This window comes from Choloepus didactylus, chromosome 16, assembly GCF_015220235.1.
Source record: "Choloepus didactylus isolate mChoDid1 chromosome 16, mChoDid1.pri, whole genome shotgun sequence".
Lineage (NCBI taxonomy): Eukaryota > Metazoa > Chordata > Mammalia > Pilosa > Megalonychidae > Choloepus > Choloepus didactylus.
In genome coordinates, this window is record NC_051322.1 from 45,571,381 (window position 1) to 45,587,267 (window position 15,887).

Consider the following 15,887-nt stretch of genomic DNA (forward strand, 5'->3'; position numbering starts at 1 on the left):
ATGCTTGCTGATGCTTTGGAGGTGCTAGCCCAGAATTTGCTCTGGAGAAGCTAAGAGAGACAAGCCTAGAGACATTTTGGAGAAAGCCATTTTGAAACCAGAACCCTGGAGCAGATGCCAGCCATGTGCCTTCCCAGCTAACAGAGGTTTTCTGGATGCCAACGGCCTTTCTTCAGTGAAGGTACCCTTTTATTTGATGCCTTTGTTTGGACACTTTTATGGCCTCAGAACTGTAAATCTGTAAGTTGATAAACTCCCTTTATACAAGCCAATCCATTTCTGGTATTTTGCATTAGCAAACCAGAATAAACCCTATGAGACCCTGTCTGATAGACCAAGAGGGTTCCCACTGGGTGTGCCAGCAGTAAATCACCAAAGGCCCTAAACAGAAGACTTCCGTGAAAGAAGAAAGAGGCTTACTAGCGACTCATGCTCAGAAGTACATCCTGGAGATTCATAGGGGAGGGCTGCTCTTGCACAGGCATGTGGTGGGAGCTGAAAGCTCTGTCAGATCCAGGCTTCAGGCTGTGCATTGAGAATGGTCACTGGGCTGTGAGTCCAGCTGACATAACTGGTCCCAAACTAGATGAGATACCAGGCACCATGGTACAGACTCTACATATCTTATTTAACAAACGCAAGAATTCCAGAGGTAGATATTGTTGCCTCCATTTTGCAGATGAAACTCATCCCCATGTTGATTTTAACAGGTTTTCTTTAAACAGCAAAATAGTATCTTATTTTAAAAAATTGTGACTGAGCCAGAGAAAGGTCAGCTATTTTGCCTCAGTTGCTTTCACACTGCAAGCACTGACCTTTTTCCTTTGAACAGACTGACTTGATGCTGCTTTAGGAAAAATTCACTGAAACAAAGAAATAAAAGACGTGAGATACAGTGTTTTAAAAAACATTTTTTAATGAAGAAATAATTCCATTCCAAAATACAGACACACAGTTAAATAGTTTAATCACTTCAAAATATAACATGTCCCCAGTAGGTTCCAACGCACACACACACACAAAACAATACTTAACAGCAATACAAAAACCCCATACGATAGTAGTTTTGTTACAATACCAAGGAATATCATGAACTCTTTAGTGTCTCTGAATTGGTTATTTCAAATGGTGGCAAATTACAGTAGTCATAATTAAAAATTTCTTACAGTTAATTAGCCTCAAGATGTAGTGCTTTTTTTTTTTTTTCTCTTTTTGGTTCAAAAGTAAAAATGCCCTTTCTTCTGAGGACACACTGGAGTTCTTTTTTGTGGCTCCTTGCGTGGAATTGAACCAAGATGATTGCAGCAACCAAAGGTTGCCGTATTTACAAGGTCTATCTACAGTTAACAGCCAAGAACTAATAAGGGAGGACATAGATGATCAAAATAAAAGCAGACATCAATGCTAAATTAGGATGCAACAGTTTGGCTCATGCATATAAGAAAATACACAGTATATCACAACAAAGGCCACACTCTTAATGCAATTCAGTTCACATTACCACTTACAAATGAACCTTCCCTGCCTTATAGTATGTCATTCGAGAACTCATTCTTCACATTCTCCCGCACATCTCCCTCAACCAAACTTACCCCAACTTCCACCCAGACCAACCACAACAGATTCCTGAATCCCATACAGTAGATTTCAGCCTATTCCCTGCCATTACACAGTGCTTTGAGGGAGGGTCGGCTGTGTTAGACCAGTGCTTATTAACAGACCATCAACACTGATGGAGATGGATGTGCAACTCAATGTGGAACAAGCAAGAAACAACTGCTGGAAGATGCAGTTGTATCTAATGGACAGGTGAAACCTGCTGGGTTTGCACTTAGAACAGGCCCCAAAAGTAAAACTGGAGAGCCAAGGAAAGAAACCCACCCAAAACCACAAAAACCCAAAACAACACATGCCATTTTGTCTCGGTTACAGGACAGGGGTGCTTGAATCTGGTCTCAGTGCTGACGTGGAGCTAAGAGAAAGAAAAGGTGGCTGGTTAGTCAGAAATTGGTCATTGTAGATGTTTCCAGAGTCCTTGTGATGGCTTTGTACAATGATATCAATAGTCGTGTGATGGGAGTTGGCAAGAAAAGCTATGACGGGGGGAAGGTTATCAGCAAAATGGTCCAACCCTTAAACAAACCTTTTGATGTAGAAATACAAAGTGACAACCTATGTCATCTCAGTCCAGTCAGTGGCTGAATGCCATTTGCAGGGTCTGATTTCTGAGTTCAGGAACCACCTGACTATGATTTAGAGCTGACAGCAATGTAAGTAGCTGGGATGTAGTGGTTTTAAGTATTGAGTATGAGGCACTGGTGGCCACCTGCTCCATCTAGAGAGGTATGGGTTCACAGAGGATGGATGGTGGAAAAGAGATGAACATTAAGACACATTAACAAAACCTGCAAAAAAAATTCATCTGTGCAAAGAAATCTGAGAACTGTGCAGTTTTGCCACTTTGGTGTCAGGCTGCATTCAGGGACATTTGTCAGGCTGGGTCTCTGGAGGGAAGTATGATTAAGTCCATCAAGGGACAGAATGAGCTCCTCACTAATGCCCACCAAGCGCTTTTGTATCTCCAAGGCAAGCAATTTGTTCCAAAAGGCAGCCATGGAGATGGTTTCCAACCAAATAAAGAGTCACAGACATCATAGCTCCCCCTGGAGAGGGAGCTTGAACACGCTGGCCAAGGCACCCTCCAACTAAGGACTAAGGTATGTGGGGGCAGGAGAAAGTTTTTGCCCACCTCAGAAGCAAAATCTAATCACTGAAGCTTTGAGGATGGCTTAGAACCTTTCTTGCTTATTCTGAATAAGGCCTTTTAAGAGATTTTTTTATACAACTATTTATTCTAAAGTAGTGGTTCTTAAACTTTACCGTGAAGTAGAATCAGCTAGAGGGCTTGTTACAAGAATTTCTGATGGAGGAGGCCTGGTGTGGAAGCTAAAAATCTGCATCTGAAAATTTCCCAGGTAGTACCAATACTCCTGATCCAGGGACCACATTTTGAGAACCAATCACTATTCTAAAATGATGTTCTCTTCTTTCTTTCCAACAAGAGACAGGAATTCCAGAGAAGCTCCTAATGTAAATATGACATTCATCAAATCTTGAAGCAAGTGGAAGATTACTTTTGTCTTTTCCCCAGAATCCCTAAGGGAGATCTTCAGATCTCACTAAAGAGGGCCCTCAAAAAGGACCATCTACAGAGTGTTTTGTCCTCCGTCCTTGGCCAGTTCTTTTGCACATCAGCTTTTCACCTAGTATAAAATCCCAACTCAACCTAGAAGAGCCTGTCTCCTCTCATGTGACCACAGAAGGCGGCATGCAGAACACCAGGTGGCCCACTAAGGCAATAAACATTCAGAAATAAAAGGAGAGCGAACATTTGCAAGCGCACTTTAAGCCTGTAAATTTAAAGCTGAAGGCCTCCAAACAACCTGATAGGGAGAACTTGTGAACGGGCGGTGCTGTTAAAGACATGCTCCCTAAAGCTAAAATGAGAGGAAACAAGACCATGGAAGAGCAGAGAGAACTTTAGTCCATTTGGGGATCTTATGGCACCTGTGGTTTATAAACAGCTTTAGTAACGAGTATTTCAAAACATAGTTCACAGTTTTAAGAAGATCTGTGCTGATTTAAAAACTAGATTCTATATAATTTGAATGCTGCCTTTTTTGAATATGATACCTATTTGGAAAAAAATATTTACACTAAATTCTATGGCTCTATGGCTGATTTGTTAGATTATCTTGAAAGAAAACAACCCCCAGTTGGAAAGAAGCCCCAAAGAATGGATTATCCTGATGTGTTTGGTTCAAGTCACTGCTCAGAGAGACTTGCAGGCAACTGCAGACCATGCAAGCCAAGAAGACTTCTTGGCTTCTGGGCTCTGAGTCTGTACACTCAGGAACTAAATCCTTCAGGGTTAGTGGATAATTGCAAGTGGTTGTTTTTTTCCAATTGCTGTGGAAAAAACAATGTACAGTGTATAATAAACTGTTTTACTAAAATCTCAAAGAATCCAGAAATCAAACTTCTAGCTATAAACAGTATTAATATTGTCATTGTAAACTGAACAGGTTCAAGATCATGTGCAAAGGCTTAAAATGCTTGTTAATACTGCCATCCTGTGTAACAGCAGCACAGGGTTTCAGCCTGTGTTCTTTACCGGGGTGAACCATGTTACAGAAGATACAGCTGATAAGTTAGTTTTAAACAAAAAAGTCTTATTATTATTTTTTTTTCCTTTTCAAAACACACCTATGAACTACAAATCTTAGAACAAAAAGTTAGCTGCACTACAGTCAGCAGAATACATCTTTGGGGGTGGGGATACGTTGGGAGCTGCTGCATGTGGTGGTTGCTGTCTTCAGCGAGGATGTTGCCAGGCTGCTGTCTTCCTCCTCTGTATGGGTGCAGTACTTTCCATCATCATCATCATCACTTTTCATGTTACTTTCATCATCTGTCTGACTATAGCTTGCCTGGGAATAAGGAATGTGTAATGTTTTTAAGAGATGAAAACTGTTCTCTTAATTAGGGTTATGAAGCATAGGATTCCCCTCTTCCCCCAACACACACATGCACACACACACACCCTCCACTCCCTTCCTATGACAATCAGGAACTAATTGTGTCCTAATTGTGTGCTACTGCACCATCTGAAAGAGAGGCCAAGGATCCTCCAGGCTGACTCTTGCTTAAAGGGTACCTGAGGGCACCTGGCAGGTGAAAGCAGCTTCAACAGGAATATACGTGCTGTCGTTTGGACAGGGAGATGAGGCTGCTGACCCACCATCACAATGCCATGCTGATTTTAAAGAAATCCCAAGTTAGGGTGTGGCTGGCCAAGGAGCGTAGTGTACCCTGTGGCCAGAGGATGGTAAAGGGACAAATTCAAGATCTGAGTGGCCCAAATGGAGTCTTGGTGGACTCTACAGCTTGAGTGCTAACTATTATATATACTGTTTCTTCAAAAGTGGCTAGTTGAAAACCAGTAAACCAAGTTTTGTTCTATTCACTCTTTTTGGTATGTTGATAAGTGCATATTGATCTTCAAATAGGCCTGGAAGTCTTTTTGAGCAGAGGATGGGTCTTCTCTTTCTCTGGTGTCCCACCTTCTGCCTGCCTCAGTGATGGCTAATGACTTTAATCCAATGAAGTCGACTTCAGCACCCGGGGATAAGAGGTGCATATACTTTTCGATACTTTCCATTCTTGTAGTCCAATTAGAGAGTCCAAACAAATGATTTTACTAGTATAAACTGCTCTAGAATTTCAGCAATTCTTGGCTACATTAAGAAAAATTATAGCAGGATAGAGCTAGCTGAAAAGATGAAAAGCCACTGGCTTCTGCAACGTTCTATCAGGTTTTCAACAAATTTTGCCTTAGTGGCTGAATTAATGGCAGGTTGGTACACACGGAATGGCAGCTAGACAGGCTTCAGGATGCAGTAAGTGGCAGAAGGACATAACCATTTTAATTTTTGACCGCCATGTTTGCACCAACGATAAAAAGATGGTCTAAGCATTTTCAGAGTACTGGAATTTTGGGCTTTTAGGTACAAGAACTAAATGCCATTTTAAAATCTGGGTTTTTATCAAGGATGTTTTATTAGGCTTATTTTTTTTTCTAAGAACCAGCTGCTGATGCTTAAATAACATACAGAACAAACATGATCAAATTGCTGGCATTAAGAGAAAGAACATGCTATTAAAGGAAAAGACTTTCTCCTTTGGGACTAGGTTTGTGATAACTGGAGTGACTATTTTCAGAAACTGCCTCAGGGAATTTTTTCACTCTAGTCATAATGTATCAGCAGAGCATGTGGTATAGTATTCTCAAATGAAAGGGACATAGACTAGAATGTGGTTAATAAGATCCTTCCCCTCACCCTAAAAGGGTCTTATAGCTCACCAAGTATGTTTCATAATAGAAAATATGACATGATTTTTGCTTGCTTAATCTTGATTGAAGGCCTGAGACAGGGGTCAGAAATATTTGAGCTAGAATGTATTCTTCATTAATTGATATGTCATTAGTAGACAGGTACCCCTTTTTCAGTTTAGCAACCAGAGTTGATGGAGCTTTCTTACTGTCAACTGCACTGTAGACTTCAGGGATTCCATGGTTGGAGAAGACTTGTGTAACTAAAGTAGACTCAAATTCTTGGGCCAATGCAACCAGATTACTGAGTGGTGTGTTAGTTTGAACTGCAATGAGAGACATCTAAATGGCCATTAGCCGGAGCCAGAGAGACCATCTAGACCTATCAAACAGGGTAGCTCAAGATGTATAAATCATTGCACATTAACTGAGTCCTAAACTGGCTTATAAAATTTGAGAGAGCAAGCTAGTTCTGAGTCTTGGTAGTTCCCATACACTCACATAATAAATATAGTAGTTCCCAGTTACTGAATTGATTATTCATAAAGCACTGAGCATAGTGCCAGACATATACTGAATATATTGATAATAAAGTATGTCTGCCAGCATGCTAAGCTCTTTACAAACAATGTCCCATTTAATGCAACTCCTCTATGAGGTATGTGTTATGATCTATGTTGTACAGAGGAAACAGTCTCATAGAGGTTTAATAATTTACCCAAGTTTATGCTGCTAGGATATGGAAGAATCAATATTTGAAATTGGGTTTATTAGAGTTCAGAGCCTAATATTCAGATCACACTATTAAAGTTACCTGCCAGTCAAGTGTCATTCTCTCTACATTAAAAATTTAGAGGGAGACATGAATAGTACCAAAGATTTTCCATGTATTTAGGTAGATCCTTCGGGTGGGATCACAGGTCATGTAAATGCTTTTTAAAAGTGATTTATATCCTGCTAAATTCCACAATAGATTTGAATCAGCTATTCTAAAAATATAAGGCTGCAGAATTTTCCTCTATATTTTGATTCTCCTGTGCTCTTTAATAATACATGGTTTTACGTTTGCTTGTTATGGTACATACATTTTCTCTTTTGGGCTCTAAGTAAAACATGATTAAGGGGTTTACGCATCTCTAGAGGTGCTGAGCAAGCTTGGACTTTTTCCTTCTCAGGAACTAGAGAGGTTGCAAACGTGGATATCACTATGGATGGGTCACATGGCTGTGAAAGCTTCGCAGCCATAGAGGATATCTGGGGCAACTCTAGTGTTATAGATGTTTCTGTGCCAACTTTCCTAATGAAAAGAGTGAAAAATTAACACCTAAAGATGTCTACCAAATCTCCTTTGGAGTAGAATGAAATGTTCCATTGGCTGGGGTGATTGCTTGATACCATCATAGAAGGAGCACATTTTATCACATAGAAACATCTAAGAGACGGTGATTGTGAATTTAGGTTATAAGTCATCAGAATTCCGTGTACAGTGGCCACATTTCCTCCTAAATCAGAGGGTACTTACTTGAGAGGAGAGTGATAAAGGACATTGCATTCAACCTTGCAAGCTGACCTGTGGGTGATAAAGGACACAAACAAGAAAGGTGACATGTCAAGACTGTGATGCAGTCAAGCCAGTGAGTTATTTTGCTGGAAGCCATGCACAGAGGGAGAGAAAGAGAGAGAGAGAGAGATATTCAAATGAATGGCGGTAACATTTGATCCACCAAATGACCACATGCTCACAGAGCATCAAGGAAAACTGCCTCAACAGTCTCCAGGGCATATGCCTGGAGAGGTGAGACATAAATCTATTGTATTCTCCCAGTCCCTGTCCTGCCCTTGACCCCTGAAGTCACCCGGCATGGAAGGGAAAGAAGAGAGCAAACTAGTTCTGAGTCTCTGTAGTTCCCACACACTCACATAATAAATATAGCAGTTCCTGGCTACTGAATTGATTCATAAAGCACTGCGCACGAGCTTAATATTTACAAGAGATGCCAAAACACTAAGTGGCTCTTAAGTCATTAATAGATTTTTTCTTCATTTTACTTATATAAGGTTAAACTCCTAATTCATTAAAATAAATAAAAAGCTAATATTTTATACGGAATGGTAAAAGGCCATCTCCCTTAAAAAAATGGAATGTCTAGAATTTTGTTACTGTTGTCACCGAAGTCCAGAAATGGGTATGAATTCAAAAGCGGGAGATCTAAATCGTGCCTCTAATGACATGGCCAGAACACTGATTATTTAGCTACATAACTCTCTTTCTACACAGTGGAGTCAGACGAGATATACGTTTCAGAATGCCATCCCCTAGAGTTCCCCAGATGTGCTCTGGCACCTGCATTCCATGCGAAATCCCTTCTGTGGATGGGCCATGAGAAGTAGCAAAGAAAGATTCTATGGGTCTACTTGACAGGTGACTTTGACAGTTTCTGTGGCATTGGAACATGGCTTTATATATATGGTCTCTCTCTTTTTTTGTTATGACTAGGCCAACATTTTATTTACTTCTGAAATGCAGTAGTTAAATTGAAAAGGATAATGGAAGATTCTAAAGAAGCAAAACTTTTTTTTTTTTTTGTTTTGTATTGCTGGGGTGGCGCTGGTGGGCTTCAATTTCCCTTTCTTCTACCATCTTGGAAAAATATTTCAAGGCTTAGTCTATAAATATACAAGAGGCAGAAGACAATTTCTTTTCTCTGCTTCACTTTCCTTCACTAACAGAGTATGAGAGGTTCACTGGTGACTAAGAATGTGGAGAAAGCTGGTCTGGCCAACTGACAGAAAGCCTGGTATGATGAAACTGCCCACTGGGGCCAGGAGAACAGCAGGCCCGGAGCAGGCAAACATCCCTGAATCCTCCAGAATCCCAACAAAACACCCATGGATTAGAGGGAAAGGAACATACCAGAAACATAAACAAGGCAGTAGAACAATCTCCATGGGGGAAAATGGCATCACCTTTAGGATGAGTTAACAATTACATTTATTCCAAATTGCATTTGTTATGTTCAGTGAATTCTCAGATGGATTCCTATACTCCACCATATATGAAAACCCGTCCATCTACACCCTGCTGACGTGGGGCTTAGAGTTCCCCCAACATTTCTTGGCAAGGGTTGTCCCTCATGTACATTTGGCATGAAGTAAGCAGAGAAGGAGACAACTGATTTCAGGGGAGGATCACAGCACCTGCTTCCCTCAAAAGTGAGGACATGTTTTTGTGCTCATTCAATTTCCTTGTGCCCTGTCCTTTGTATCTTTTTTTAATCTATGAGGAAAAATATATCTGTTAATCACCACGCCTCTGCTAATGTAACAAAGCCTCTTTTCTCTTTCCAGGTCACAATTTGTAAGAAAACATGGTGAGTGAAAACTGTAAGTATTTAAAACTTTTACTGAATGGAATGTATGGACCAAGGAGCACAGTGGAGACACTCTGGGAATGGAGGGTGGAAGGAAGAAGGAGGCACTGATCTTGTAATGTAAGAGGCCCAGCAGGCTGGGGTGGGGTGGGGTGGGGGCGGGATCCCCGGTACCTGGTAGGCTTCATCCTGCAGCTTCTGCTTCAGGAATTCCTCCATTTTGAGCTCGTTCTCCAGCTGCCGCACAGAGTCATTTTCATAGTTCTCATCCTCAGGACACACGTAGGGGTCCCCATCTTCTGTAACCCTGGGAATGAACCACAGAACAAATCTTAGAAGAAAAGTTTGAGTGGACTTTATGTGTTAACTGTACTTTTGTTGGCACATCTATTTTTCCATAGTCCTCCAATTCACTTCCACTCCTATAGGCTTCTTTTACTTAAGGAAAACTTTTTAAAAAACTTTGAAAGTTTGGAGAAATACACAATCAAGACACTCTCATATGCAGTTTTTCTATGACAGTCTGGTGATCATTGTTCATCTATGTTTTTCTAGGGTTTACAGGGATGGGTTGGCCTTTTAAATGCTCTTCAAATTTTGAAAAAAGGATTATCTTTTGAGGGGATATAAAGTTTCTCAGACTGGGGGCTTTTATTTATTTATTTATTTTTGGAATGCAAGAACAGTTTTTAAAAGGTGAGTGGGCCCTCTAGTGAAATAATGCTTAAGGAATTTTTGCTTAAAATTTAAACTACTTTGTGTTTCACACACACACAAACCTCTTTTTTTTTTTTAATAGTAAAACCAAATCTCAGAATATCAGCTAGATATTCTAACTCATGGCTCTTGATGGTAAAAATTTATACTAGCTCTGAATCTAAAAGATCCATTTAAATTGTTCAACACCACTGTGAAATAAATAGATAAAAATGACCTTATTCACTAAGGAGTACTTCCATCTCCATGTCTTATCCCAATTTTGTAAAACCCTTCATGGGACTGAACATAAGTTTATTACCTAAATCATATGACTAAAATTTTCTCAGGGTAAAACACATGTTTGGGCAGTACAGATGTTAAAATATTCCTTAAAATAAAAGAGCAGTCAAAAACAAGTTTCTGGGCTGCAACTTAAACGTCCTCATTGGTGTTTATTTATACACACATGACATGTTCTCGTTATTTTTGGAGGCTTGGGGCTGGACTAAAAGGTCTGCCAGGCCCCATGAACTTTCCCTCCCCATCTCCTTTGGCCTTTGGGATAGCTGCTTCTGCTACTGGGTCCAGCACACTGGGGCTTGCAGAATAGGGTGGCTTAAGTCATAGTCTTGGATCTTACGGTTGAACAAGGAAATTTTAGGTAACCACCATGTAAATGCTTAATTATAAAAAGTCAAATAGATAGATACATATTTCCCAGACAACCCAGATGAACATTAATTCACCATTTTGAATAAAAAACAAATGAAACAATTCTCAGTTGTAGACAAAAGGAAAAGAGAGCAAACTAAAATTAGAAGCAGCAGCATGCTGCCATTTTAGATTACGTTATAGCTGTTTTGTTTTGATCTTACACTGTGTCTCTTCACAGCTGGCTTTCAAACCACATCTATTTATAATTCCACATTATTACTTGTCTTTTACTCACTACCTGGGTTGAGAGCCAAAACACCAGAGAGGCTTCTGGTTAGTTTCTTCTTTGGGTCTTTAAAACAGCCAGTTTTTTTGCTAGACTAGTCTGAAGTACTTTCCACAGTAAGCATAATCACCGTTCTGCAGCTTTTTTGTCTACAGCACTTCTCTCTTCCATCCTTTTGGTAAGCCTCTGCCCACTGCTTTGCTTCCCTAAGGGCCCACTTCCTTCGTTGGACTCCTTCCCTCCCCAAGCTGGGTCCTTGGTCTGTCCTAGCTTTAGTTTATTCCTCAGCTTTGGTTTGCTTTGCCTGTCTACTTTAACGGATCCAGGATCACAGAAAGTCTGGTGGGACGTCACCCACACTGCTGGCTTCTGTCAAGCTACAAAAGCCTAATTGGGTGAAAAATTTTCCAAATTAACTTTTCAATGGTCAGATTTATACATGTTAAATGAAAGGTTAACTATTCAACAAGTCACCCAAATTGGATTTCTTTATAATGAGGTTTTAGACATTTACTTATTTTAATTCCATGTGTGATGGTTAATTTTATGTGTTAATTTGACAAGGTTATGGTTTCCAGTTGTTTGATCAAATAGTGGCCTTGATGCTACTGGGAAGGTATTCTGTAGTGATTAGCATCTACAATTTATTGACTTTAAGTAAAGGAGATTATCCTCCATAATGTGAGTGGGCCTCATCCCATCTGTTGGAGGCCTTAAGAGCAAAGAAGTGAGGGTTCTAGAATAAAAGAAGAAATTCTGCCCCTAAAGTACACCATCTACTCTTCTGGTTTCCAGACTGCCGGATTACCTTATGGATCTCAGACGGTTTATGTTATGTTGTTTACCCCCATTCTGAACAGAGGCCTCTCCAGAATCCTGGGGTCCTCAAAGTACGAACAAAGGTGCCCACCAGCAGTATGATCAATTCAGAGGGTAGGATGACATCTCCTGAACTAGTCTGTGAGCTCCTTGAAGGCAGGGAGCAATTCTTTAATACTATCCTGCGTACAACTAGCATAGTACCTTGAGCCAGCCGGGCTCTCAACAAGCACCGGTTGGTTTAGGTTGTTGATACTTCCTGGAAATGTGAGGGAAAGAAGTTGAAATGCCAAATTGAAATACAGCCCACTTCTACCTCTTCTGGCAGGCAGGGAAAATGCATCATCCCTTTCCAGAATAAAGGACTAAGCAACCGTGTTTTTGTTTTCTTATTGTTCCCTACAGATTGTTCTGTTACCGAGAGAAAAGCCCCGAGGAGAACATACTCACATGTCACCGTGAACAGTGCTTGCGGTGGCTCCAGCGTGGACGTACCCGGGTTTTCGGGCATGGATTTGAGCCAGAAAAGCTTTTTCAGAGGTTGGTGATGGAACCAGGTCCTCAAACTGAGTCCGAGCAAACTCGGAATCCACATTACTTTCTGTTTCACTCCCCACCTCTATTAGGAACAATTGAAGAAATAAAGAATGGCTTGTTAGATTTTTGTGGCCAGCAAATATAAGGCTAGCTGTATTCTAACATAAATCATCCCGTGTTATATATAACATTAACCAGTAAGTGTACTTAAGTCAAAGAAATGTTTTTTTGTTTTCCCAGAATGAGAACTGTTGCTTGTGAATTGCCATAAAATTATTCGGTATCCAGTATTTTCTTTTATATCTCAGAGATGTTATGAGAAATTCTTGTCTCTTAATAACTGACTTAACTCCTTAAAACTTTTATTTTTCCCTTTATAAAAATCTACATTAAAATTGTTAATTTTGCTAAATATTGCTCTAATTCAGGAAATATTGATCTCGAAATATTGCCTTCACTTAATAATTCAAAGTATTATAAAAGTATAAACAACACTCATTGCTAGAGCAGTGGGTGGTTGTCATTATTCATGATGTGTGAACTACCCTGATTTCATGCTATTTGGTAATTCTTAATTTAATATAGCAGCAACAGTTTCCATATTTCTCTTTCTCTAGTTATCTTGCTTTAGGCTCGAAACCCTTGCTAAACTATTTTTATTTCAATGAAATAGTTTAAGAATTAATATAGGTATTAATAGTTAATAAAATATTAAAATTTTTTAATTTAATTAAAAATTAAAAGTATTTTTAAAAAGTTTAAGTTTAGGAATATAGATTTTAAGAATAATAATGGAAGATTTAAGAAATTTAAATCCAGGATTTAAAAAAAATATTTTTTTAAATATTGACGTTTTATTTCTTATAGTTGTCACCTCAACTATATGACCATAGTCCTGCTAGACAAATATCTTGCTAGGTCTGTTTTAAAGAATAGATGAGATTTATTAATAACTGGTAAGATATTTACTGGCATATTCATGCTGTTAAAATGTTTAAAACTCTGTGAGGTATAAGTAGGATAAAGAGTCTCTTGCAATTTTACTTGATTCCTTTTCCTCTCAGGTCTTTCTTTGGAGATATTGCAAAGGTAAATTTCAGTTTAGCCTCCTTCAAATGATCATGTGTTTCAAATTAACAGAGTCTAAATTAGTAAATAAAATCCTGGCTCTGGCACTGCCTGGAACCTCTCAGGCAGATCATTTAACCATCCCCACCCGGTGGCCTCGCTTTAAATGGGTAACACCTGCCTTACTTCTTCCACGTGCTTGTTTAGAAGGAAAACGAGAAAACGTACAGGGAAATGCTTTACACATCCACAGCACTAGATGAAAGCTAGATATTTTCAAAACTGCTATAGAAACTAGGCAAATGTTTAAGTACTTCCCATTCACTACTTTAAGATCTCTGGCTGATGATAATCTCAAAGTTAGGTCTTCTGTTTCAACAGAACATCATTACAGTAGACATTCTACAGTGGGGGAGAGGGACCCCTGGCTCTTAGAATGATCAGGCTCCCTGCTCGGTGCTTCCCATCTGCTATCTCACTTCAACCTCAACCCTGAGTTGGGACTACCATTCTTACTCTCTTTGTACCAGAGGAGGAGCTAAAGTTGTAGGTAACAAGACTAGTAAGTATCAAGCAAAGAAGTGAACCAAATGGGTCTGATTCCAAAGCTTATAAACACCTGTGTGTGCACACATGTGCACATCATTTAAAGAATGCTTGCTTTGTGTGGCAGGTGGTTTTTATATATTATCTCATACTCAGACCAACTGGGTCAAGCTTGCCGTCCATTCTTAGAGATAAGCAATCTGGGACTCAGAGAAGTTAAGTAATCTGTTCAAGGCCATACATCTAATACACAGAAGCCTGAAATTCAGGTCATTCTGGTTCCAAGGTCCCATCTCTGCCTCTGTTCCCCCATGTCTTCCGGTGCCACGTAGAATACAATGGAGAGAGAGCACACGCCTGGAGGGGCCAACAGCCAGGAGAAGATTCACCTTGGAGCTAACATTTCAACTCACACTGGAAGTATACAAAATGAATACACTTTCTACTATAGAGCATCTCCTAAGATGTACTAATAAACAATACTAGAATCAACAACAGAGTCATCATGTCCACTGACTGCATTCAGCTAAAATAATATCCTCAAAAACTAATGTACAAATACCTTTTCAAACAAATGTAAAACAACTCAGCCCAATAAAAATCTAGGCTCATGACATCCTAGGGGAGTAAGAAATTTTAGCAGAGTTGGGCCCACACATATTCATTGCAGAGTTTATAACAGCTAAAATCTAGAGACAATGTAATGTTACTCCAAATAAAGGAATCACCATACAGTATCTGTACAAGACAAAATATGATTTATTATTCCCCTGGCATGGGGAAATGCCCGGGAAAAAACACAAGATGCAAAATTATAGATGGGGAGAGAGAGAGAGAGAGAGAGAGAGAGAGAGAGAGAGAGAGAGAGAGAGAGAGAGAGAGGGAGGGAGAGGGAAAGAAAAGGGAGGGAGGGAGGGAGGGGGAGAGAGAGAGGGAGAGAGAAATTTCAGGGGTTTTAAATCTACACAGTTATTTGTGTAGAGATTTTTAGATATACAAGTATGAGGATAGAAAGACACACAAAAAAGCCTGGAAGGAAACACACCAAAATTTTAACAGTAGCTATCTCCAGATTCTAGAATTATAGGTTCATTTTAATCCTTTATTCTTTTTGCATTTTCCACTGTTTCTGCACTGAGCATATATTAATAATCTGCTATTCAGCAAAATATAAACATTTCTAAAAAATTGAATCCACCAACAAAATGTCACATGGATATTTAAAATTTTTTATGTGACAATGAGCAGATTTCCAACAGAGAATGGCCCATACCAAGGTGCAGATGACTGAGAGGGGACCCAGAACTCACCAGAATTTAGCTCTTTCACAAGAGAGGACATGGTATTAGTGATGGAATCTGCTGCCACTAGTAAGTCATTCCTTAAATTTCTTCTGGAGCCTTAAGTGAAGAATAAATAATGAAAAAAATCAAAGCTTTTCTTTCTTTCCAATTTTTTGAATTGCTTATTTATCATTTCCATTAACATACTTAAAGCAAGAAAACTTCTGAGACTTTTCCTTGTCAGAAGTGCTTTTGTTCATTTCCTGAACAAAATACACCATGCTTGGGGTATGTATATGCAATGATGTAAGAATATATGGCTAATGATGGGTGTACATATAATTTGTTGTCCAAATCGGGGAAATTTCAAGGGTGAAAAGGGCAGTATTAATAACAAGACTGGGTCACCTCGCTCAAACTGGGATGGTCCTGGGTAAACTTTTTGTGTGCTCTCTCTACTTGGGAAACACTTTTCAGTCAGCTTTTGCCAGGAGTGCTGTGCCTTCCCAGCTGCTGCTCAATTCCTGGCACTCCCTGGTTGCTGGGCTCATTAGATTCTGACTTCCATTGCCACTGTCTCTGTGTCCCATCAGGGCTTCCAGAACCCCTGATAGTATTATAGGTGCCTCTTGGGAATAGGAGACCCACGTATGAAGGCTGAGACTGTGGAAAAGGGGTGAGGATCCTTGCTCCTAATGCTAAGGCAAAGGCGGCTATATACCTGGAACCCT

At 39.7% G+C, this 15,887-nt stretch overlaps 1 protein-coding gene across 15 annotated transcripts in view; it reads right to left on the reverse strand.

Annotated features, from left to right (window-relative positions):
• Nucleotides 1-896: 896 nt before the first annotated feature.
• DTNA (dystrobrevin alpha) overlaps nucleotides 897-15,887 on the reverse strand; it is a 403,763-nt gene continuing 388,772 nt past the window's right edge. For 14 of the 15 annotated variants that reach the window (XM_037805729.1, XM_037805730.1, XM_037805728.1 and 11 more), the window contains 5 exons: nucleotides 15,184-15,273; nucleotides 12,173-12,341; nucleotides 9,439-9,571; nucleotides 7,416-7,463; nucleotides 897-4,490 (listed from right to left, as the gene is read on the reverse strand). In XM_037805729.1, coding sequence (XP_037661657.1) covers nucleotides 7,446-7,463; nucleotides 9,439-9,571; nucleotides 12,173-12,341; nucleotides 15,184-15,273 — 410 coding nt within the window. In that variant the 3' untranslated portion in view covers nucleotides 897-4,490; nucleotides 7,416-7,445. The remainder of the gene's footprint in view (nucleotides 4,491-7,415; nucleotides 7,464-9,438; nucleotides 9,572-12,172; nucleotides 12,342-15,183; nucleotides 15,274-15,887) is intronic. The other variant, XM_037805733.1, reaches the window with a different exon arrangement.